At 44.0% G+C, this 26,072-nt stretch overlaps 1 protein-coding gene across 1 annotated transcript; it reads right to left on the reverse strand.

The window, feature by feature from the left end:
• Positions 1 to 4,734: 4,734 nt before the first annotated feature.
• Positions 4,735 to 26,072, reverse strand: ASPHD1 (aspartate beta-hydroxylase domain containing 1). Its single transcript, XM_078650545.1, has 3 exons — positions 24,789 to 26,072; positions 9,290 to 9,403; positions 4,735 to 5,517 (listed from the first exon to the last, which is right to left on the reverse strand). The coding sequence occupies exons 1-3, from the start codon at positions 25,588 to 25,590 to the stop codon at positions 5,408 to 5,410; spliced, it is 1,026 nt and encodes a 341-aa protein (XP_078506671.1). The 5' UTR covers positions 25,591 to 26,072; the 3' UTR covers positions 4,735 to 5,407.

Consider the following 26,072-nt stretch of genomic DNA (forward strand, 5'->3'; position numbering starts at 1 on the left):
TTCAAGCATATTTTGATAATTGAAGATTTTTAAGTACTGTATTGTGGAATTTTATCATTTTTGGTCTTGTCTTAAATATTTAAAAATATTAGATATTTTTCTAAACTGATGTGGAGTCCTTTTGTAGTGCTTACACTGTATTACTGTTGGTTATGTGCAAATGCTTTACACACTGCCTTTAAGATAAGCCTGACTGCTCGTGCCAAGCTACCAAGGGGGTGAGCTGGGGTTATTTTAAGAGTGTAACTCCCTTATTTTAACTAGAGTGGTGGTTTCTGCCTGACTTTGGCACATGCTCTAGCTGACCAAAAATCCAATTTCTAACAGTCAAGAACTGCCTTAACATCACCAACAGGGTCATCACTTGTCTGCAAGATGTGTGATGGTACGTTCCATGCCCGATTCGGACTACTCAGTCATCTTCGGACGCACAGAGCCCGGTCAACCAATCAATGAGATGTTGAGGTCTTCATCAAAAATGTTGGATAAACACCAGGGCAAGGTATAGCTACAACCAAGCCATCCTTTCCAGGAAAGCCCTTTGCCAGCTACACCCAGGACCCATTGTTCACTGTCTGGGCCCAATCCAAATTCCTGATCTGATGGGAGAACCATTAACATGCCCAGACAGTTGGAAAGTCCTAGAAAGCCTCAGAAATTTGGGGCAGGAAAATGCCAACTTTCTGAAAGTGGTATTTTCATTATTAGAATCTAAAATCTGACTTTACTGTTAAAGGAGATTTTAAATATGAGTACATTTAAGTGTAAACAGCTTCTTTCTCTATCTGCTCCTAATCTGAAGTTAGCTCTTATTAAATGAAAAAAGGTTCCCAAGTGTTAGCCTAGAGGAAAGATGGGCCTTACATCCGTGACAAGCAACTTTAGGGAGTTTTCACTGTAAGGACATGTAAAACTTAAACATACATGTCCTACTTTTTAAATATCATGCACCCTGTCCTAAGAGCCTTTTGGGCTTACCTCAGGGGTGACTTGTAAGTATTAAAAATGACAGCTTAGGCCTGGCGAAAGGTTTATTTTCCCAAGTCAGAATGGCAGTTTAAACTGCACTACAGACTGCAGTGCCAGCCCTGACACATGTTTTAACGTGCTACTTTACTGTGTGGCAAAATGAGTGCTGCTGCCCAATAGTAACATTTAAAGTACAGGCCCTAGGTACATATAGTACCATTTACTAGGGATTTACATGTATACAAAACGTATTAATCATGTAGGTGCCAATTTTACCATGTTTAAAGGAGACAGCACAACCACTTTACCACTGGTTAGCAGGGAAAAAGGGCACTGAGTCCTAAAGACAACAAAACAAGCTCAGGAAAGGAAGGATAACATTGGGGTCACTCTGCAGAAAGGGCCAGGTCCAACAGGAGCAGTATCATCCTTAGTCTATTGCTGGTCAGACTACCTGTTGCAAGGCCACTGTGAACAGCCATCAAACATATCACAAACCTCAGGAGTGGAAGACCACTCTACACAGATATGACCAAAAATTGAAAATATTTAAATGAAGGGTTCAGCGCTGCTCCTTCTATCTACAGAGGTATGAAAGGTGTGGAATGGGGAGGTAAGTAACGGGTTTATGGTTTTAATCTTTTATTGAGTTTTTACACAGAACAAAAAACCCTTGACCCAACCGTATCAGACATATACAGGGCGGTAAGCTTCAATGTTCTAGGCACAAGCGTGTTCGTTGGTAAAAGAAGCCTATTTGTGCTATAGGTCGTGGAGAACTTCCAAGAACAGTCGGGAGAGCGGGTGAGTGAAGGCCAAAAGAATATGAAAAACTAGATCGTATAGCTGTAAAGTCTCTAATTTAAAGAAATGGGTGGCAAAAACAATAAAGAGGTGTCATTGTGAAGAAAACCAGTAATACATCTTCTCGATTAACTCCCAAGCAAGTAGAAGCTCACGATTTCATAATTTCCCTGCCCTGAAATTAGAAGATGAGTTGCCCTCACACCCCCTCGCAAAGTATCACTGGAGCTGGTGCGTTTCGAAAAGAATCACTGAAGCAAGAGTATTTAAAAAATATATGTCCTTTATTACATTTATTTATTCCCATTAAAGTGTGAGCATTAGACATATATTTAACTTATTTCACAATACTGTCACCTCAAATGACATCCATTATCACAGCTCCTTATTTCATGCACTTTTCAGATCCACTTGCTGCCTTCATGATAGATCGTTCACTAGAAGTCAGGTTGCTTGTGTGGGTTAGCTGTACCAGTTGTCTGTCTAAAATTCGTCAAACTGTATTGTCTGTAGAAAGGCAGGTACTCTGCCTAGGGACCGGTATGTCTCTCACAGTCTTCAGAGCAGACCCCTTAGGACCAACAAGATGTCTAAGGGCAAAGTTATTGGTTTTGGACCCAGAATGCTTGTGGTATTATAATCCTAGCTCCCCCACACAACAAAGGGGTCAATTAGGATGGCGGACGGATCGCCACCGCCATGCAGGCGATGGCGATCCGTCCGCCATCCTTGCCTGTCTGCCACCTATTTCCCCCCCATATTACAAAGGGGGGTAACGTGGCGGACAGGAAGACCGTCTGCCGCTTTTCCACCGCGGTCGCCTTGCGACCGCGGCAGAAAAGCTCTAATATGGTGGCGGTGTCTATCAGGGTGTGCTGGGGGCTATGCATTGCCGCCACGAAAAGGCATACGGTCCTTGCTTTGGGGGCCCGTTGCGGGCCCCCAAGGGAGTGAAGGGGTGGGTGGGGGGTGCACATGGGGGGTACCTATGGTACCCCCCTGCGTTTCAAAATACAACATGGCAGGCACCGCGCAGTGCCTGTCATGTTGTGCTTAGAAAAGCACAACATGCATTTTTAACACTGCGGCGGGTGTTGCTTTCAGCACCGCCCGCCGCAATGTTAAAAATGCGAGATGCACCCGCCACTGTGGGGGGTGCATCCTAATTCCACGGACGGGACCTCCGCCCCTGGGGCGGATGGTCCCGTCCTCAGACAGGATGGCGGACGGACTTTGTCCATCCGCCATCCTAATTGACCCCAAAGTTTGTGATCCTGGGCTGCTCTCTAAGCATCGGTTTCAAATCACTAAAATATCAGGTGTGCTTTTAAGTGTGGTAAACACCTTTACTACGTTCTGTACACAAAAACTGACATTTATATTTACATATTTGCATGTTCTCACTCTGACATGACCAAACAAAGATGGAACTGCTTTGAACGGGTGGTCCATTCTTTACATAATTCTCATGAAAATAACGCACCACTGGGTGGCGAATTTATGCAGAAATCTAAAATCTGTCATTTTCTTCACATGTAAATTTTCTGATTTTCAAACAGGTGTGAAAGAAAATTCTCAAATTCCTTGCACTAACGTAAAAAAACTGAAATAAATAAGGACAATTTCTGCCTCTTGTTTAAACCCGTTTTTTCCAGTTAGCTATTAGCGTATTTTAATAGCAATATTAGAAAGATAATGCATATTTACATTTTTACACATCGTTGCAGGATAATAGCCATATTCTTTCTCACACTGTGTTCCTTGTAGTATGCTGGCCTCAGCATCCCAAGCTCTGATGAATCCGGAACCGCGTAAAATCACATTAAATTGTGTTTTTCTCTTTCTTAAGCTAACATTCCCCCATACACATTCACAGAGGAATGTAAAAATCCTCCTGCACACAACGTAACACCGTTGTGTTGTCTGTGCTTCACACATTGGTTGAATGAATGATACTTTAAAAAACAGACATGCGTAGGCACAAAAATCTAATATGTGTTTGAATATTGATTAATATTGCACAAACGCCAGTGATTTGAAAACCTATGCTTTTTTAATACATAATATATTTTTTTAAAATGGATAACATAGTGCATTTACAGAGTTCCATAATGCCTCACTTGCATTGAAAGTCGTGATACGTGGGACCTGTACAGCTTCTGAAGTATAGCACGCCCACCGGCGCACTGCTCCGACCTCACAATTAACCAGCAGTGTTTAATATCACTAATCTAGAGGACATATATATATATATATATATATATATATATATATATATATATATATATATATATATATATACACTTTGAAATGTGTCGCACAGTATGTTTTAATGGGTGCAATCTGCAAGCTTTTACGATGCTAAGAATATGGACCTCATTTAAATTTTGGCGGGTTTGCCATTGTTCTGTGTTCTGTGGTTGTGATGGAGTATACATAACGCCAACATATAAATCGGGTTCTATATTTTTTTAGCTCAGAGGATTTTTCATGGTACCTGGAAGGTAAACAAACTAAATAGAAAGGTTCTATAATAGAGTCTGGGATCCACTATCATTGTCCTAGGCCACACAATGTGAGCTGGTAAAATTCCGCAAGGACCAAAAAAGATAGTCCAACGTTTTTTAGCATTGCTTTAGGGAACAAAATTGAGCTAAAGAGAGGCCAGGGAGCATGCCCACGGCAAAAACCCCAATGTGCAAAAAATAATAAGTACTAGGGGAGTCAAAAGTTTTCAAAGTTGACTGCCAGCAGTGCTGTATGCCCGGATAATAGAATATAAAAACTGCTTAGCCTTAATACCCTCCAGCGTCTTTCTGACACCACCATACATTTCCTTTCTCCATAGCTTACACTTGAAAGTTCTATTGCATTCCAGCGTTCTTCCTTTGTCACCCTGCCCCTGTCTACCTCTTTTGCCTCCCACCTTGCATTTCCTACGCCCTGGGTAGAAGTCTGATTAATACAAATAACTCTCGGTTGCCAAGAATGAATGCTGGTGTCCAGCACCTGAAATCACCAGCACAAAGTAAGCATGGGCCTGGGCGGTACTCATGAAGTGCTATCAGAGAACCCCAAACAAAATTTCAGGTTTCTCCGGAACTTCACCTTCCACTTTAAACTTCCCATTTTATGCACTCATCCAAGACAAAACCTATTTTAGAACATTGTTGTTATCACACAATAAATACTTTCCAGAAAAAACCCTCACAGTTTTCCAAAGAAGTTTAGCAATGGCCACATAGAGGAAGGAAGTACCACTGTAGCCCAAATAAGAGATGTTTCTGGTCCAAGTGAGTGACTCGTGGGTCCCAATTAGTGCTATTATTTCTGTATGTGATTGGCATTCATGGCCTGAATGACGGATGGGATTGTTCAGAATGAGTGATGCGAACAAGCGGTCTGTTGAAATCCAAGTGACGCTACCCTTATTTCAGAAGGGTGAGGTTTCACAATGCACCAAAAAGATACTATATGAGTACTGCTTGGGGAAGTGTCCCTCTGGAGTAGAAACACTCTGCAAGTTATCCAAACTTTGTCTGTGTCTTGGATCTGGCGGCTCCTCCAGGCTCCGGATAGGTGGTTTATAGTCCTGGTGGTGACGGTGACTAATGTTGTCAACTTGTGGAACTGCTCACCGTCCTGGTGCAAAGATGAAATCCAGAGCCTGTCGCTCCGGGCCTGCCACATTAGGATGCCACAGGTCCACTATGAACACCACCCGCGGCCCGTCCTCAGCAACGCCTGGAAAGACAGAGGAGTCAATAGGTACTGTGCACACACCAGCCTTTCTTTTCTGTTGTACCTGCCCTCATTGGCTCATTTTACCCATGCTGCTGCCTCTTCTCTGCTGCAATCTCTGCCGACCATCTGTTGCCTATTTGTTTGCAAACCAAACCCTGTTTTTTTTACCATTACAGTTCCTCTTGTTGCCCTCATGTTACCGCTCATGCCAATTCACTTCAGAAGTTCATTCTCTATCTCAGCAATCCCTGGTTTATTTTCCTGTTAATTCTTTAGCAGGTCCACTAGACACTCACTTCCCATGTGCCCCCTCTCCCCTTCAACGCTTCCAGTTTTCCAGGTCTCACCACAGCAGTCCCTGCGTTCCCTCTGTCTCCCACTCTTCTTAGCAGTTTTTGCTTCACTGACCGTTGCTTTCCATCAGTAGTTTCCACTTTCCCTCTCTGTCCCGCCTCACCCCTCAGCAGTTCCAGCTCTTCCTGATTTTTACATTCATGCCCTTCTCGCTTACACCCGTAGCAGTTCCTGCGTGTAGTAGCGTGTAAGTAATATTTATTTAATTATTTCTTTAGAGTTTAGAAGTGTTCATTTGTCATTGAATTCTATGTGATGTCAGAACATTCCTAGATGGATCCTGTTGTGTCATTACTTACCTGGCAGTTACCTGATGAGATGCATGTAACTTATCCAATAAAGGATATTGAATTCTACTTAATTTCTCTTGTATTGAATGAAGATACTACAATATTTTGGCGACGATTCGGGATGCGACTGCCTTTATGAACTGATATTTTTTTGGGAAAGAAGAATTTATTTTTTTTCTCAAAAAAAAAAAGAAGGATAAGGGAAGAAAATTTCTTTTGTCATTGCCATGCTGTGCTTCATGTCATTTGTCACTCCTTGAAGAAAAGAATTTCACATCGGATCTTTCTGGTAACCGGATAATATTACGAAAGCCTCCTCATCAACCGGATAACGTTAAATCAATCTCAACGGTTCAGCGGAGCTCGTGAGCAGTATTCTGGCAACAGAAGTTCCTAAATTTGTAATTAATTTTTAAACTTTATTTACAGTTTGGGATACATATCCACTGTATCAACGGAGTGCATCTTTTCAAAATTACCTGCGCATCATTTGAATTCTACCGCTCCTCCGACTGTTTGCGTGTTGGTTGCTTTGCGTTCTTGATATACGCTTCTTGGTTACATCACGCGAACCGTCAGGACTCTGTCAATAACGCATTACATCATCGCATAAAGGTCACGCTGCGTGACCCAAGGGAGCCACCATCTTGTTTTAATTATTTTATCGGAACACATTACCGATAACAACTTTTCTAGTAAAACGCAAGCTATGAGAAATTTGCTTAAAAATAAAGTTTCTTTCTCATGGTCCGATGAGTGTCAACAGGTGTTCGATTGGATAACGAAAGATATTTGCAATGCCCCAAATCTGCTTGGTTTTTATCCCACTCTACCCACTAGAAAAAAGGAAGTGATTGTTGCTTTCGCTTCAAGGTCTCTTACACCGTCTGAGCAAAAGTATTCGGTTATTGAGAGAGAGACTTTGGCAGTGGTGTGGAGTTTGGAACATTTTAGAAAGTTTTTATGGGGAAAAAAGTTCAGTGTTAGAAGTGACCATAAACCACCTACCAGACTACTGACAACTGATGGGCTAAACAAGGCTACTGCTAGGATTGCCAGGCTTTCTATGCACCTTCAGAATTATTTATTTGACATTCATTATGTTCCTGGGGCCAAGAATGTCATTGTCGATTGTTTAAGCAGACTTTCATTGCCAGTGACCAAAATTGATTCTAGTTCTTGGAATGATTTTTCCGTAGCCAATATCATTTTTAGCGAAGGTTCTAGTAATAGCATTTCCAAAGAACATTGGTTAGATGCAGATTCTTCAGATTCACTATTAGCAGAGGTGAAGTCTAAAGTTATTGATGGTTGGAATATTTGAGGCAAGAAAGATTTGTCAGACAGTTTAAGACCGTTTTGGGGGATCAGAGATGAACTCACTGTCAATGACAATTTTGTTTTGAGAGGTAATAAAGTAATTCCTCCTACGTCCTTAAGGGAACGCATTATTCAATTGTCTCATGAAGGACATCCGGGTATTACTCGCACCAAATCTAGAGTCAAGGATTCTTATTGGTGGCCTGGAATGGACAGGGCAGTTAAGGAAATAGTTAGAGCTTGTATCAATTGTGAAACTTCTGATAAGTCAAAAAAAACTTTTAATCCACCTTTAGGTACTGTTCATTCCCCAAACCTACCTTGGGAAGAAGTAGCTTTGGATATAATGGGTCCGATTACCTGGACTGATAACTCTAGTAGATATATTCTTGTGTTGGTTGATTTGTTTTCACGATGGTTTGAATTAAGTGTAGTGGACAAAATTGACACGAAATCTGTAATTACATTTTTGGAATCTATTTTTCTACAAGAAGGTTTTCCTGCCTCAATTTTAACTGATAACGGAGTACAGTTTAAGTCGCATGAAATGTTGAATTTTCTTTCTATTAATGGTATTAGGCAAAATTTTACTCCACTTTATCATCCATCCTGTAATGGTGTTGTGGAAAGATTGAATAGAATTATAAAGGATACTGTGCAACTTTGCAGGAAATCTAGATTATCTTGGGATGATGAACTAAAAAGAATTTTGTGGTCTTACCGTGTTACACCTCATCCTTCTTTGGGCATGAGTCCTTTTTCTTTAATGCATTGCAGGATACCATTTTCTAAAACTAATCCTGGATGGATGAAACGTAATGGTATGCCTTTTTGCAATCTTGATGAATTCAAAAGTACTCTAACTAAATCCCAAATGAAGAATAAGGTGTACTTTGATAATAAACACGGCACTCGCCCTGCTGATTTACAAATTGGGCAATGGGTGTGTGTTAAAAATCCCAGGAAGGTGTCTAAAGGATTTAGTAAGTTCTCTTCACCTAGGAGGATTTCCAAAATTCATCAATACACTGTCACGCTGGACAATGGTGAAACATGGTATATGAGTCGTTTGGCCTTAGGAAATTCTGATACTAATGACCCAGTTCAATCTTCGCAATTTAGTTCTCCATTTTGGTGTTATGATAGATCGAATGTTCAAGATAGGATTCTTAACAATTCTAATGAAGATTTTTTTTGGTGAAGATTGCAATGATTCCCATGATGAACATGAACCTTCATCAATTGTTCAAACATCCTTTGGGAGAATTCTAAAAAGACCGGAAAGATATAATGAATGTGTTTGTTATTAGTTTATTAGTTATTTATTTTTATTTTTTTTATTTTCTTTGTGAAAGGGAAGATGTGTAGTAGCGTGTAAGTAATATTTATTTAATTATTTCTTTAGAGTTTAGAAGTGTTCATTTGTCATTGAATTCTATGTGATGTCAGAACATTCCTAGATGGATCCTGTTGTGTCATTACTTACCTGGCAGTTACCTGATGAGATGCATGTAACTTTTATCCAATAAAGGATATTGAATTCTACTTAATTTCTCGTGTATTGAATGAAGATACTGCGCCCCTACAGTTTCCAACAGAAGCAGCTGCGCTCACTGTTTATCTGCTGGGTTTCACGCTCCCCCTGTTATGACGTCACAGTTGTGACTCTCCTGCTACTTCCTCCAGTGGTCCCTCCCCTTCCGCTGCCCACTCTCTTTGAAAATCTGCGCTTTCCCTGCTGTTTTCCCAGTAATCCGTGCTCTCCTTACTGATACTCCGCAGCCCCCGCATGCCCCCTTCTCCTGTACCATTATGGGATGTTGTGTGCAGAAACGAATCATCCACCAAGAGGCAATGTCCCTCCGACCAGCACTGCGGCTCCCCTCCGACCACCAGCTCACACCCTGCCGGGACCTTCACACCTTCAACAGGAAAATGCAAACAATATTAACCAACAACTCAAGAACAACTATAAGGATACAATGTTATTTGTACACATTTAGGGCACGTATGCAGAAAATCTTGGCGCTGTGAGAACACATAACAAACTCGGTACAATAACAGAAACTTCAAATGCTGAGAGACGGGCGGAGCTAGATATTAAGCTAATGCTGACACTTGTACTTACAGTGCAAGTAATATTTACGCTATATTGCATAAAATACCCCTAACCATAGGTTATGGGGTCATTCAAGTCACCAAAGAGCTCTGTGACCAGAAAGAGGAAGTGAAGGCTGGCATCTATGGGGAGTGGTGGGGTGGGGAAATGGGTGGTGGTTAAAAATAAAAAACACTTACCTACGACACGTCCGACTACGACCCCTTCCTTGCTGCATGTCTTCCTCCTGTAATGCGAGCCCTTGAGAAGTGCCTTAACCAATTCTGGTGCTTCTCTCATGCTATGAGTGCAGCGCCAGGATTGGAGGGAGCAGCCTCACAGGCCGCTCCTAAGGACACCGGAGCCCTTCATGTACTCTTTAGCTGGGTTCGAGATTTCAAAGTGTGCGTGTCTGGCTGACTGTAGCAAGACGGACGGCCAAAAGGCATGCCTACTTTGAAAAATGCAGAGGCAGCCCACCCTTCTTCCTGCTGCGGTCACTCAGCAGCAGCCCCCCCCCCCTGTCAGGACAGAGTTATATTGAAAAATAAAATGGTAATAAATCAATTTTATTACCATTCCATTTTTCAATTTTGGGGCATTTTAACCAGAGGGGAGACGCTCCTCCGCTCAAACGGAGGAGCCGCCCCTGCAAAGCGGAATGACTTTGTAGGCAGAGTACCTTTATAAAGTCAGAGAACTTCAAGGTGACATTCAACATACTTATAACTTACCATAGGTAGTATTTTATCCTATATAATACTATACGGTCACGTACAGACCATCAGCATCGCCATAAAAGCATTGGTTTCCTGCTAATTCCTCTTGTTGCAGGAATGGAGAAGAAATATGTACTCAGGACTGCATGAATGAACAGCGCTAAGCTAATACCGCATATTAAGCGGGTTAATGAAAGTCACTGCGGGTTGGAATGAGTGTTCAGCTTCAGAAACCAGCATGACCGCTTATAGTGAACACCAGCAGTGCAGAGAATAACCCTGCCACTATAAACGGCTCCTCACCACCAAGTAAAGGTGAAAGTGCTGTTGAACCAGAGGTTAGAAAAGCTCAAAAGATGCTTCTCTCGTAATTGCTGCTGCAGCAGAGGGGGCTCTGTTCAGTGCCCTGCTTTTCCCATGGTTTGCTGGTTCTGGCAGCACAGTATTTTGATGTCACCACTCACGTATAATTATCTCCTCGTATTCACGTCAGAATGCAAGAACGCAGAGTCATCGTTGATCATGAGGCTGCAGATAACACAGAGATCTTTTACGGCTTGCTCTAGTTCTCAAATTATATTTGTTTAGCGTGTGTTTATTGGTTCCATAGCAAACACAAGGAGATAATGGACGAAGCCCTGAAACTTTTCAGACACACCCCCAGTCACATATCTGGGTTGAATCCATCATCATTCTTTAGCTCATTTTGCCACCTAAGTTCACACCCAGCTAAATGCAAACCAGTCTTGATCCTGTGCCTCATGGAAACAGTCCAGTCCGAACTGCCAAGCCAGGTCTTCCCTGAACCGGAAACAAGTATCCTGGGACCAGTTTCTGGGTAACACCCTTCATCAGCCAGGCTAGCTTGAATCCAGTGGCAAAGTGAGCAAGGGATTTCCATATGGCTGGGTTCAAACTGGAAGGCATGGTGAGCAAAAAAACGATGGATTTAGGCCTGATCTCTGTACTGGGGTGAATGTATGACATTGTTCTGCATTCTGTACATCAACTGTTGTTTTAGCATTTTTCTCCCCGAGTGTGATGGGTATGCCCAGACGTGGGTCTCAAGCTCCCCATGCCACTGGAATTAAGCTGTCCTGGCTGATGAGGGGTGAAACCCCGAAACCGGTCCTAGGATGCTTGTTTCCAGTCCAGGGAGGACCTGGCTTGGCAGTTCAGGCTGGATTGTTCCCATGAGGCACAGGGTCAAGACTGATCTGCATATGGCTGAGTCCAAACTGGAATGGCATGGTGAGAAACAAAATGATGGATTTAGGCCCAGATCTCTGTACTGGGGTGAATGTATGACATTGGTCTGCATTCTGTCCATCAACTGTTGTTTTTGCATTTATTGGTTCCAAAGCCTTGTTGTTGAGGGCACAACTGATTACCAGTAAGTAATGGATTCATTACCTCCTCGTCTTTGCTCCTTCGCCCTGTCTTAACTATTCAGAATACACATAACCCCCAAAACCCCTAGTAAGCTTTCAGAAGTCTTTATTAGCCATGAACAGAACACAGTTCATACAGAAAAGAAACACAACATGGTTACTTCACTGAGGCCTGACGACTTTTGTGGCAGAAACGTAAGGAGTCAGCATCATTTACATTCAATGTATAATGTGGCACACATCTATTGGGAGTGGACCAATTTCTTACAGAGACACCACTGCAGTTTCTGCCAAAGATGGGGACACTGCCCTTGGAGCCCGCCCTTGGAGACCCTCAGGAACCTTACACTCAGCAGAGACGTATGCCTGGGACATGGCTTGCTTCACCCTTCTACTCAAGGTCGCACTGGCTACCTTTTTACCCGTATTTGCTGCCCCATGGTATGAGATAAGAAGAAATCCCTTGTTCTTGTTAGATAAACCACTAAAGCGCTTTTGGCATCCAAGGACACAGGCAAGCCCCCTTCTACATTATCTGGTACCACTGACAACACAATCTCTTGTGAATAATGAAACTGCTTCTGTATCTTTAAGTTGAACTTGGGGACTGGTGTCAAAAAGGTTCTTTCAACAAAGAACTTCAAGTATGGAAAACTGATAACACGTGCCACTAGGTCCCCCAACCTCTCTGCAGAAGTGACTGCCAAAAGAAAAACTACCTTTGCAGAGACCCAGGCCATATCTGCAGACTTCAAGGGCCAAACGGTTTCTCCTGTAACCCCTTACGCACTATGGACAAATCCTATGTAACTGAGGGACAATGAACGACTGGTCTTTTTAACCTAAAACTCTTCAAGAGATTAAAAACTAAAGGAAAAGTGTTATTTATTTTAACAGTACCAGCTGGCTCGCTACAGCCTCTAATCGCCGACCACTGAGCTGACAATCCCAGCACAAAGCCATCACGCAAAAAATCCGAAATAAGAAACTGGTCACAAGAGCTTGGATCAGCACCCTTGTCCTTGCACCATTTACCATTTTTTTCCAATGCATAGTATATAACTCAAGAGTTGATGGTTTCATACATGCTTAAATAACAAGAGTGACCTCCTTTGAACAACCTTAACCCTGCAAACCCTGCTGTTCAACCTCCAACCCGTGAGAGTCAAGGTTTTACACTCTACTGGTGACAGCAGGATAGTAAGTTGAAATGGTAGGCAAAAAACGGGCCCTGTGCCAATTGACATAACAGTGGAAACCAGGCCCTTCAGTGCCAAAAAGGAGCTACCAGAATCATTTGCGTCTGCTTGCTCTAAACCTTCTGCAACACCCTTGGTAGGAGAGAAATTGGAGTGAACGTAAAGAGAAGGCCCACTGGCAACTGGAATGACATTGCATCCACTGCCCACACCCCCGTATGCCAAATTTTCTAACAAAAGTGTGGCAGAAGAGCAATTGTTTGGAGAGGCAAACAGATCTAATAACGACCAACCGAACCTCTTCACTTTTCCCCGAAAAGCCTGCCTCTTCAGGTGATAAGAGACTGATTTTGGAAGAGTGCGAATCAACCTATTTGCTAACAGATTTTCCACCTCCAGAATATACGTTGCTTTCAAATACAGAAAATGTTGTTTTGATGAGAAAATCTGAAAGGACAGCCTTGCCAAATCTTCGATTCTTGTGCTGCCTTATCTAGTTAGATAGGCCTTTGCAACTTGGTTGTCTGTCCTAACCAAAACGGCAGCCCCTTCTGTCTGAGACGCAAACCACTGAAGGGCAAATCAAACTGCCCATAGCTCCTTCCAGTTTGAGGAGTTTATTCTTTCTGCTTCTGACCACTTTCCTTTTGCCACCAATCTATCCAGAGTGGCACCCCAGGCACTTGCATCTAAAGTAACCACCTTTGAACTTCAAAGCTGAAAGATTACCTCGTTTTAAAAAAGATTTTTGGATCTAACCACCATATTAAGTGATTCCTTATCTCCTATGAGACTGGGATCAATGCCTCGAGCTCACAAGTTTTTCTGCACCAATTGTCAAGAAGATGATAAAACACCAGTTTCAAGTGGTGTCAGGACAAAGGCACCACCTCTGTCATGGCAGATTTCAAGCCCTGAACAACTAACCGCACACCCTCTGAGTGTCTATTACAGCACCAATAAATCTCTTTAGCTGTTCTGGAAGATGGCTGGACTTCTGATAGTTCACAATAAATCCCAGATTCTCGCGATAAGAGCACACCATCTTCACATTGTACATCACCTTCGAAAAAGAAGAGTTGGAAGTCAACAAATCATCTAAATTTAGGAAACAACTGCACCCCTTCAACTGTAAGAAAGAAATCACTGGACATGTAGATATGCGAACACTCAATGAGAGTCCAAACCGGAGTGCTCTGAAATGGAAGTGATGGCCTAGGATCGCAAACCTGAGATATTGTTCACTCTCCTGAAAATCCAAGGTTACTAAAAAGGTGTGCCTTGCAAGAATCAGAATTACCTATTGCGAAGTCAACATCCTGCATGTAGTGTACTACGCAAATTTGTTCAACCATTTCAAGTCCAGGACTGGCCTGAATTTCCTTCGGGTTTTGGGACAAAGACGTTTATAGAACAGACACCAAACCCCCACTACGAGAAAGGAACCTGGACTTGCCCCCTCCAAGAACATTGCTTGGATGTCCTCCAGACCTGGCGGAGTTTAGAATCAAGGTACTGGCAACTGGTTTGTAAAATCCATAGAACAACTATTTTGTATGACTTCCGGAACCCACTTGTCTGTCACCACACAGCACCACAGAGGATAAAACACCTTTAGCTGTGTGCTAACTGGCACGTCCATATAGTCAGAATATACCTAATTGCTGAGGGTCAAGGTGTGATCGGGTCTTTGGAGAAAAACACAGCTCGCTGACCTTGGGACCTGCCTCAGAAGGGATGCTTTTTATTCCTGGCACCTTGATTTTGCTTCTCTTTAAAGAAAGGTTTCCTTACCTCTGCAGCATGAAAAGAAAAATTGACATCCTCTCCTCCGCCAACTTTTTGATAATGCCATCTAACTGACAGTCAAATGACTTGTTCCCAGCACGGAGGATGATAGTTTAAAGATCTATGTGCTCGATTAACTTTCCACAACTTCATCCACATTAGTTGCCTACCAGCAACTGCGGCACCTGATGCTATAGAAGCTGCCCACAAAGAGTCAAACACTATATCTGCCAAAAACTGTGCCAAGAGTTCCATCTCTTCCAATATCCCTATAGGGTCTAGTCATTGCTCTAGACAGTCAGAAGGTAACTGAAAATCCTTTAACATTGCTTGGGAAGCAGTCTACCCTTCTCAATCCAAATAACTGACTAACATATCCACCACTCAAATTACTTTAATATTTCACTATACTAATTCAACACTAATCCTTTAAGGGTTCAGGAGTAGCGTGCTACTTGCCAAAAAAGTGTTTCAACACCCCATCAGGGTTAACAAGCGCTATATAAATGCAAATCTTTTTCCCTCTTCTATCCCTCCGCTATCCTTCTCGCTTCAAATAATGTACTAATATCCACCACTTAAATTACTTTAATATTTTACTATACTAATTCGACACTAATCCTTTATGGGTTCCGGAGTAACGTGCTACTCGCCCAAAAAGGGCAAACAAGCGCCACACAAATACAAACCTTTTTTCCCTCTTCTATACTTCCGCTATCCTTCTGAATCCAAATAACTGACTAACCTATCACAACTCGAATTACTTTAAATTTCACTATACTAATTCGACACTGATCCTTTATGGATGTCGGGGTAACGTGCTACACGCTGAAAAAGTGCTTCAATGCCTCGTTAGGGGTAGTAAGCGCTACATAAATGCAAATACAATACCATACAATGAGCAAAATATGTGTTAGCTCTTTAGGCAAAGTGAGGGCCACTGGAATTATGCTCCAGGGGAGCACCATATTATGCAGCAGAGTTGACTAAATTATGCGGCTAGAAAAGGCAAATTATGTGGCATAATGCAGCACATTTTTTTGACAGTATTACTTCATTATTTTGTCATTTTTACATATGGTCTTAATGTCTGGGCTAAGGTTTCACTTAATTAGTATCAGTTTAACAACCAAATGCAGAAATAACCATTTGAAAGATTACCAGTTAGCCATTGCAGAGGGACGTCCACTGAACGTGAACACATATTGCCACATTTTTATTAACTTTTAATTCGTTTGAGCTAGAAACACATTGTTTTTGTTAAAATCTGCAATATCTATAACAGATGATAGATTATATGGCAAATGGGGCTACTCCATATTTATGCAAAAAAAAAGACGTGGTCTCAGAATCACATAATTGCAGTGGCCCTGGGAAAAGTGTGAGGCCAAACAACTCCTTTTAAACGCACTTTATCCTGAGGCTCAGCTAATGCAGGACTCTCCTTGCCTCCTTAAATAGGGCGTTCAAACTTCCAGCTGGAAATAGACAGCAACTCAAAGTAACTCTTCCCTCTGTGCTCCATCAGGAGGATTCTGATGACGGTTTTTCTAAATGCATTTCCTGGCCTTCAGTAGGCCCGGTATGGACTCCTGCGTCAGTGTAACATGCAAAATAGTAGCTGAACTCATGTCCCCACCGCTACAGCTGGAGACTTTTACACAGGGCCAAATATTACCAATTAACACTCTAATTAGGGAGGGGGTATAAATGTAAACCCTCCCCTTTCTGCCGTTTCTTTTTCTTTTAAGAACCTGCTGAGCACTGCCCTCGGAGAAGGACTTAAAGGTAATTAAAAAAGAATGTTTAAAAAAAAACTCGCAGAAAGAAACAAAAGCAATAACTGTTGATCTCTAGCATGAAATAACTGCTGTTAAAGGGTTTGAACAGCCTTCTGCAAAGTAGCATGATTAAGCAAACACCGCGCACTACACTACACGGCATAATATACTGTCCCGGGTCCCCCAGCTGTGCAGAATAGAACTTTAAAGTTTAAACCAGCACGCGTGTATAAAAATGACCCGCCACCGGCACGTGGCCCAGAGCCTGCGGCAGAGCCGGTCTCGCGCTGCTCGCGGCCCCAGCCCAGACCATGAACAGGGAGCGCGAGAAGCTGTAAATAACGTGTGAGAGAATAACCCATAAATAACCCCACACCTTACTGTAAACGCTCCTCGCGCAGGACACCAACAAGCTGGCAAGCAGGAAGTACCAGGGCAGGGAGGGGCTTTATGGGGAATCATAAAAACTAAGAAAGAACTTGTGTCCGTTCTCTTGCGAGGGTGCTGGTAGGATCTGGCAATGACTGGGAGGAAGGGCAATAAAGAGGTGGTAAGATTACTTACTGCTGGCAATCTTTATTACCCGGAACCATAGTGTTCCTCTTGACAGTGCTAACCATATAAGGGAAGGGGCTGTGACCAAAGACAGGTGAAGGGGCAATTGAGAAGATGACGCTCTCAACAATCTCCCAGGAAAGTGGACCTAAGTGAAAGAAAGGGTATCCCCAGGATGGACAGATGTATGATACACAGAACTTTAAATATCACATGGTGTTTTTACAGCAAAGCATTGGAGGCGTCATGTGGAATTCTGACATGAGTGAATCAACAGGCTCCCTCTACCAATTGACCAGCATCACTGTGGACCAGTATGAGACGTAAAGAGTATTTATGAATGCTCTGATACCAGTGGTGGCTGGTGAGTTTTGAAAGTGATGGGCCGTAAAAGTTGGGGGTAAGTGTTGTGCTCAACCGTCATAAGCAGAGCTCGGAAGGGGTTCTCACCACAGGAACATTTTTTAAAAGAGGGCACAAATAGTGCCTTTTAATGAAAAGTTGAGAAAGCAAGAGCATTTATAAAGCAGTTGTGAATTTGCAGACTTGAAATATTTAAACATGAAAAATTGCTCCATGTGTTAGAATTGAAATTTTTCAACAGTTACTGTAGTGTGCAACAAGCAAGGTTTTCAATCATCTTACATGCACAAAGGGTTGTCTCTGCACTGCATCTGGTAACTAAAGCTGAAAGTCTTCATGAAAAACCACTGTGAGGTTAGTGTACCTTGTATTTAATTAACCTCGGATTCTGACTTGTGAGTGGGATGTATGTGGGATCAGCTGCAAACCAAGTGGAGGGTCCACAGTGAGGCCCTGGAGCTTATTCTCAGCTGCTAATGCAGCCCACTGAGTAAGGACTGTCCCATGGGAGTAAGAAAGGCGCATCGTCTGGTAAGGAGGGGCGCAAAACCTGCACATCGCCAAGGGGCCCTGGACACCTTGTAGCGCACTGCCTGCGCAGCCTCTTTCAAAGCACTATTGTTAAGCAGTGAAGCTGCATGGACAGGAGTGTAACGCAGACCTTGCAGATCTTGTGGTGCCTGCCCCTCTCTGACCCAACACTTCAAGGGGGACCCCCCCACTCCGTGTCTCGTGACTTACTATCTCAGGAAGGATCCTGCTGTTTGGTAAAGGGTTCACTTCCTGTCACTGATATCAACCTCTTGTCTTCAGGCAAGGAAGGCGTGCTTCCCTCGATTGGGTTTAGAGACAAAATGCCGCCGAAATCAGGAGAAACATGCAATAATACATGCAAAAACAACAATAATACATGTTGTTTTTAGTAAGCACATCCCAGTGTTCAAACCAGTAACTACTCTTGAATGCCTGGCGTGACTGACTGTGAAGGCCATAATGGACAGTAATAAACACGAATGCGAATTTTCCACAGTCACCAAACTCACTAATTATGAAAGTTATCTGTTTGGGAACAGCCGACCAGGAAGCTCTTTTCAAATCAATGCATGACGTACTAGCAACGAATGCTGCGGCCTGAGCTAGAGAGACAGCCTGCCGACTGTTCCCTTTGATTCTCTATCTCCTGCAGATTAGCCCAGCACCATGTGACTCTGGGCAATAGCTTGCTTAATCTTCCCGACGGCCCCCAGCGCCTAGAGACCCTAACGGGTGATTGTGCGCTTTACAAATGTGGATATTATTATTATTATTATTATCTCCTAGTCTCTGATTTAAATCTCTCCCTCGCTTTCTCCCTCTGGCATGCGTCCTAACGGCGGCAAGTTCAGTGCAAGCTCTACTTCAAGGCACTAGTACATTTTCAAGAGACAAGAATTTAGTTCAACCATTGCACATAACACAGGCATGGCCGCAGCAGCACACCCCATATTAGAAGTAGTCAGCAGGATCAATGTGCACCAGCCCTGCCCAAACACCTGAAAACCACTTGAGGGATTACACCTAAAGAAACACCCATTGCCACTTATTAAAAAACAGACAACGCAGTAACCCCTGGCAGTTCAGGAGGCACAGAGAAAAGGCAGTGGGATTGTGCCGACAAAAATGAGATTAAAGAAACAGTGAGCAAAGTCAAACGACAAATCCGATCAACACCCTGTGCTGCCTCACACACACGTCAGAGACCCAAGCAACTACTAGTACAGCTCCTCTAGTTGCCTTTCCCTGGGTGTTATTACATACATTGATTCCCGATGTAGAAGTTTTCCTTTGCAAGAACTGCCAAGAGCTCGGAGCAGCATGACCCCTATGAGGGGTTAGTAGACTCATTCAGTCGTGTCTCGCAATATTCGTGGGGGTGGGGGGTGGGGGGGGGGGGTAGGGGGTCGTGCAGTATTAGGGCCCGGGGGATAAAAACTTACCTGACCAGGTCCCCCGCCTCTGCTCCTGGGCCGGGCCACCAGGGTCCAGCGTTGGCGCTCTTCGACAGAAACAGCCGTGTCACTGGCAACCCCTCTCAGCCAATCCTGGCGCTGCTCCAGCAGCACCAGGATTGGCTTAGCAGGGATACTCGCCGCCCATTAGGAGACCGAGGGTTGTGGCATTGAGCAACCCTCGCTCTACTAATGCGCAGCCGCCAGCCAGAGCTAACACTAGTGCGCATGACTGGGCTGGTCTGAAACATTTTCCGACTGAAACCCAACATGCGCACTTGTGCTACTGCCTGCTGTGTGCTCTGCGCCACCCCTTGGTCTGACAATGCATGTCAGTCAACATTACGCTGGACCACCCACCCGAAGGGGGTGGGCGGTCGAGCACCATGCTGACTGACATGCATTGTCAGTTCAAAACCACCGAGGGAGCTGCGGGTGCGGTGGCTTGTAGGGCAATGCCCCAGCGCCCTCATGGACGCACCGCCACTGCCAGATACCAAGAGCTGGAATCATTTACCCGGGAGCAATTGATGACTGACATTGCACTTAGCACTCTCATTGGATGGATGGATGGGTTTTTATATAGCGCAATATCACCGCCAGGTCTCAAAGCGCTTTGCATTGGGAACCCGTCCTGGTTTTTCCCTGTGAGATAGCCCCTACTGGGTATCCCCAAGGTGAAAGCCAGGCATCCCGCCGCAGGGGGCCGTTGTGGAGATTAAGCAAGCTATTGCCCAGAGTTGCAGAGTGTGAACCTGTGATTCGAGTAGGCACCGAAGCGAGAATTACCGAGTCCGTGGACATTTTGGGCTCAAGACCCTGCCGCGTCGGGAATTGAACCCTGGTCCCGGGCCTGATCTCAGCGTCCGGGTCTGCCTCCTCTAACCAGTGAGCCACACTTCTCCACTTAGGAAAGGAATGAGCTTCCACAGCCACAGAGCTTGTGTACTGGTCAGGCAATGATATCCCCCTTCCCACAAACATGTACATTAACACAACCTGGACTGGCAAGGACCCAACAATCATGGAATAATGGACGCCCATGCGGATTTGGACCACGTGCTTCTAACTGGTCATCATTATTCCTCAGTTTATGGGATAAAATCTTGCAATTGTACGGTGTTTGGATGAAAGTAATAGCTGTAATCGGGGTTTCTCACACACGTCAATAGACCTGACTCAAGCAGGAGACTCTCGATTTTTTTAATTCTAAATATGGCATTATTTTGGGTGTCTCCCTCCTGAAATTGCCTCAGCTTCAATAGAAATCAATGGGATGAATACATTGTCCATATTTTTTAAATCCCCCACTTTCCCCTTCTAAAATGTCAGCATGTATGGATTCTGGGCACTAATTTCAGCATTCCTGCACTGTGAACCCTGCAGTCATGGCCTAAATTGGCAGAGATTAAAAGTAGCATTACTACTGGTTAATTAAAAGTGTGCATTTCAGCATGGGAAATAACATTACCAGGTAATGTTATTACTCATATGATTCAAAGAAACTGTAGCTCTCCTCTACTCTCAGTAGGTTTGGCAAGTTTGGTAGTCCTCCTCTGATAATTGTTGACTGATTGGTAACCAAGATGGCCATCCCTGCCCGGAGAACCTCCAAAAACACCAGGGGGCAGATGTATCAAACTTTTTTTTGTTCCAAATGCTGCGATTCGCAAAATAGCAGCGTTTGCGACAAAAAATTCAGAAAATGCGATGTATCATTGAAATCGCATCGCAAACTTAAGGAATCGCAAATTTTGCGATTCGTTAATTTTGCGTCAGCATTTAAGGAATAGCAAATTGCGATTCCTTAAATGCTATGTATGAAGCATTCAGGTTTTGCAAATTTACACTAAGAAATCGCAAATTACCACAAACTTGTAGTTGGTGGTAATTTGTTATTTCTTTTACAAATGCACTTTTTGGCATTTGTAAAGGTGCCATGTGGCACTCATACATGTAAAAAACAAGAAGATTTGAAAGGAGGGTCCAAGGGAATCTTTAAAGACCTAAACATAGTTACAGACCCCTAAACAGAACATATAACTAACTACAAAAGAATAACTGTGGGTCTAAACAAAAAATCGTATAGCATGCCTAAGTGTTTCCTGATTTGCTGCCTGTGTGTATTCTATGTATCAATATGGTATACAACAGGACACTTCCACAGTATGTAAAGTTACCATCAGTTACCCATCCTATGCCGCCCTTTCCATCATTTGGGTCACTTCACAGAGTGGAGAGTCCACATTGCAACCACTTCACTAGAGTCTAGCTGTGAAGTGTGTGGGCTCACAAGGTTGTTAAATGGCAAGTATTGGTAACTGGAAGCAGTGCATGAAAGAATTGTGAGTGGTGAGAAAAAGTGCTCATTTAAAATTGGAGAGTGGATGCGCAAAACACTTTTATTCTATAGCCGTACACTTCCAATAGATAAAAACATAGTTAGTGCAAAGGGTCAGTGGGTTCAACAAATAACTACTGACTAGTTGTTTAGGGCATGTATTTGCGCCATATGCGCACACATGTAAATTTCAGGGGTGCAGCAGGGTGTCCTTAAGACACCCTTGCACCCTTGAAATTATTCTCAATTCGCAAATTGCGAATCGCAAATTGAGAATAACTTCACATTCATTCCTATGGGCTTCCTGGCCCATAGAAATGAAAGGGAAAATATTCCTTATTTGCGAATTCGCAAATTCCTATTCGCAAATAAGCAATTTTAGGAAATTGTGATTTTGTAGATACATACCATTTTGAAATTCTCAAATAGCGATTCTCAAAAAAACGCTATTTGAGAATCGCAAAAAGGTATTTTGATACATCTGCCCCCAGGACTTTAAGAATGAATAAAATACCAAAGCAACATCCAGTCAAACTACTGTGCAATTAAGTTTGTTGCCAGAGGCATTTGTGATATTCTAACATCTTAAATCTGAAAATAAGAGTTGAAAATCTTTCTCCTAATAAACATAGAAAAGATACAAGTGCTCGTAATCAGTAATATACATAACCAAGCTTGAGCTCACATTTCGAGGATGCCAGTTTGCATAATGCTATCAGTAAAAGGTTCTGTCAGTTACCCTGCCAGATTTGGAATACACTCCAAGGCACACTAACAGTCCTAGAGTAAACTCACAAGGAGGCCATTTTTAAAAGTTGTTCACTGAGGGCCCGCTTGGTGGAAGCTTACGCTGGGGGCAGTGTACGAAAAAGGTTACCTAGGGGCACTGTTGGTGGAAGCTTAAACAGGCACTGCTGAAGGAAGGTCACACTGTGAAGAAACTCTTACTGACAGAACCGTTGATGGAGCTCAGGGAGGGCACCTATGGTGAAAGCTCAGAGTGAGGGCACTGTTGCCCGCGGTCGCAATGACATCACTGAGAGACACCTCACATTCACATGACACTGCTTGAGGAGGACACCGCTTAGGGTGTTTCTAACCTTGTCATGGAATTTCTGGAATAATATAACCTCTATATTACTGACAGGGCTGTGGTAATCTCATACTGAGAAGGTAATACGCCACTGTAACATGACACTGCTGGATGAGGGGCACATTGTTAAGTTCATATAGCACCAAGAGGACATTGTTGAGGAGAATACATTGCAGATGGTCCTAAAACACTACCAAGGCCCTGCCAGGAGGAAGCTTGGAGCGACCCTTTCAGCACCATAACTTCTTAAATAGGCAACACAACAAAGCAACACTACCAAACAAGCAAAACAGATGGAGTAACCTCTTGCTGGCCAACTCAGAAACAATTAGGGGCCTTGTCAGTGGTATGAGGCACATACAAATGATACAGTATAAAGTAATATAATGCATGCAATACAATACCGGAGTCAAAAGGTGCTGACATTACTGCTAGCCAGACCTGGACTGCCATTTTTTTATCAGGCATTTCCCCAGTGGGCTGGAGTCTTTGGTGGCTGATTTAGGGCAGGGAGCCTCTGGTGTCGCCTCTGACACTTTTTCCAGCTTCCCCGGGTAATTACAACAGACACAGGGGTGAGAGGGTGGTTTCAGGTGAGAGAGAGGACAGAGAGCGAGGAGAGAGAAAGATGACAGAGGAGGAAGGGAGAATGGCTGGTTTGAACATGAAGGGTGGATATTGGTTTCCCCCTTGCCCTACTGCTAGCAAAATGCTCAGACTGACTAGCACTTGTAGAGGAAGCTCGTGGTGCTGGGGGTATGTCACACTGCGTGTATATTTTTCCCGTGGCGGCCGGTGAGTTTAGGTAGGAGGGGGTGGACGTCACACACACGCATACACACTGACAGCCATGCATTCACACACGCGCACACACCCACACAAACACATCCATTTACAACACTCATTACCAAACATTCATACATACACTCATGCACGTACCAACATTTATTTTATTTTTTAAAACACACAATTACCTGCAGCCCTGCCTCGGAGGTCCCAGGAAGCTTAGGACTGCTGCCTTCCCTCACTGGCTGACCTAAGGTGGCTGATCTAAGGGCAGCCAATAAGGAAGATGGCAGTCCCAATGTCATTACAGAGTGGGATGGGATCAGTGAGATTGCGATGAAGTGCCACTGATTGACACTCGACCCTAGGCGCTTCAGGGCTTAAAACTGAAGCGCCCTGGTGTTAGGCAATCAGTGACGCTACCCCTCATCAATGAGGTGTGACTTCCTCAGTTCAGCTCAGGCAGCCAGGAGCCTGCACATTTAGCACATGTCTGGCTCCTGGCTGCCTGACCTGAAAATGAACAGTGTCGGTCAGGCTGACCTTTGTTCAGTCCGACAGACACAGTTAGTGAGGGGCAAAAGGTGGGCAGCGTGGCCCCTCAGCCCCAATGAACCTGCTGCAACTGCATTTTGTCCAGCAGCATTTGCAGTAGTTGTATATCAGAATACTGCGGAGAAAAATGTTGGCTGCTAAAATATTGTGGCCTAAATATTGAGTAACACACTATTGTTGGGTTACTATATGTAGATAAGTATAGATTTGCCATTCCTAATGCCACATGTTTGTACCTTGAAGGTAAATATCACAAGAGACATATAGGTGGCATTAAGGTTCTCAAATCTTTCCTTACCAAATATCCTTAACCTTCTTAATATTGCGGTGGTTGATATTTTGGCCCTGATTTTTTTGTCAAGACGATATTAAAAGCTCGAAATCCTGGTAGAATACACTGACAGGGAGGCTGCTAGAAAAACCTTACAGTGTCTGGCCTCTGTCCTCTACTCCTCCAATGAGGGGAGAAGATCATCACACTATGGGAAGATGCCCACTGTCAAAGCTGCTCACAGAAGACGGTTATGTGGGCAGTTGAGTATGGCTGAGTGACGCTTGCAGGGAGTACTCGCCCTCTTTATAGTCTGCTACCTTGATTAACGCTTCCCTCTCCACTCCCCCCCCCCCCAGGCCTTGCACCCTGCTCTCACCTAGGTGGCATCTCACCCTGGCGTTGGTAGGTCCATAGTTTCCCGGAAGCACTGTGCCTGGCTGCAGCACTGAGAAGCAGGCATTGCCGAAGATGTTACTGTTCACAAAGGTTCGTAGTGCGCCCAGAAGACGGTATGTCCGTGGGCAACTGCGACAATTGCTCGCCACACACTGCCCCTTGCGGTAGAGGTAGAATGTATGCCAGCCTCCAGTTGAGGCTGGATGGGCTGTCCAACCCTTTGGCAGGACGCCACCATTTCCAAAGTCCCATTGTATTTCCTCAAAGTCTCGTACCACAGCTGGGAAGTTTCGCTCCAAGACCTCTACATCATGACGTTGGGCGTCGCGCTGGCAGTATGGCGCTGATGGTAGGTCAGGCAAAAAGAAGACCTTTGGTTTCTGGATCGCCCTGTGGTGGTCGCTTAAGTAGCGGGCTTGGTCGCGCACCCCCTTGTGTACCCTGGTCATGCCGGACCATGAGTAGCGCTTTGCATAGTCCTGCAAGTTGTGGTACAGCTTGCTGTTAAGTCTGCTTGAGCGTTGAGGATGACGGACACCTGGTGTTCCCTGGCATGCCAAGTAGCCACCACCCACATCTGGTTGCTCCTGGCTCTCCCGATTAGCTGATATACGGTCTGGTGGTCGCTCTCGGCCTACCCAGTAGCAGTACCAAACAAAGAGAGCAGCAAGAAGCCCACAGACTGCCAGGATAGGCTCACTGGGCAAGTGGACAGAGGGCACACGTGATAAGAATAGACCCAGTGGGCTCCCTATGTTCCAGTCCCCCGGGCTAGGCAGCATCTTCTTCCAGTCCGATGTTGGGTACTGACTAGCACTGATGCCAATACGTTGGCCTACGCCGTGTAGCACAATATTACATTGGTTTCAAGTCAATCCTGTTTGGGGAAACGCCACAATCTTCAATGTATCTGTAGCAACACAACAGCTGCCGGAACACAGTGGGGCCAACGTTGCAGCAGCTTCTACAAATTCATACTAACACTCATCAGCGTTAACTCACTTTGAATCAATGGTAAACAAGATTTCAACCCACTGGCCAACTCTACGGAGACTTTGGTGAATTGATCGATACTAAAAAGGCTTCAATGTATCTTGGTCCAACGGAAAAAACTATTTTGGCCAACATCGCTGGTGCTTTGATACCATGCAGGCCAGTGTCCCCGAGCTTTTGCATATGGTGGGTCATGTCTAAAGAGCGTCTGAGCGACCTTAGGCTAGCGCAGTCTTTCACCGCGTTCTGATTGAGGCTCGAGTGGGTTTGA

The sequence above is a fragment of the Lissotriton helveticus genome, chromosome 7 (assembly GCF_964261635.1).
Source record: "Lissotriton helveticus chromosome 7, aLisHel1.1, whole genome shotgun sequence".
NCBI lineage: Eukaryota > Metazoa > Chordata > Amphibia > Caudata > Salamandridae > Lissotriton > Lissotriton helveticus.

Bases quoted from the DNA above. Each gene is read 5' to 3' on its own strand.
- ASPHD1 (XM_078650545.1), bottom strand. From the start codon at position 25,590: ATGCTGCCTAGCCCGGGGGACTGGAACATAGGGAGCCCACTGGGTCTA. The intron at 9,404-24,788 runs GTGAGAGCAGGG...TTCCTGTTGAAG, and splicing joins CAGGGTGAGATGCCACCTAG to GTGTGAAGGTCCCGGCAGGG. The intron at 5,518-9,289 runs GTACAGGAGAAG...CTGTCTTTCCAG, and splicing joins GCACACAACATCCCATAATG to GCGTTGCTGAGGACGGGCCG.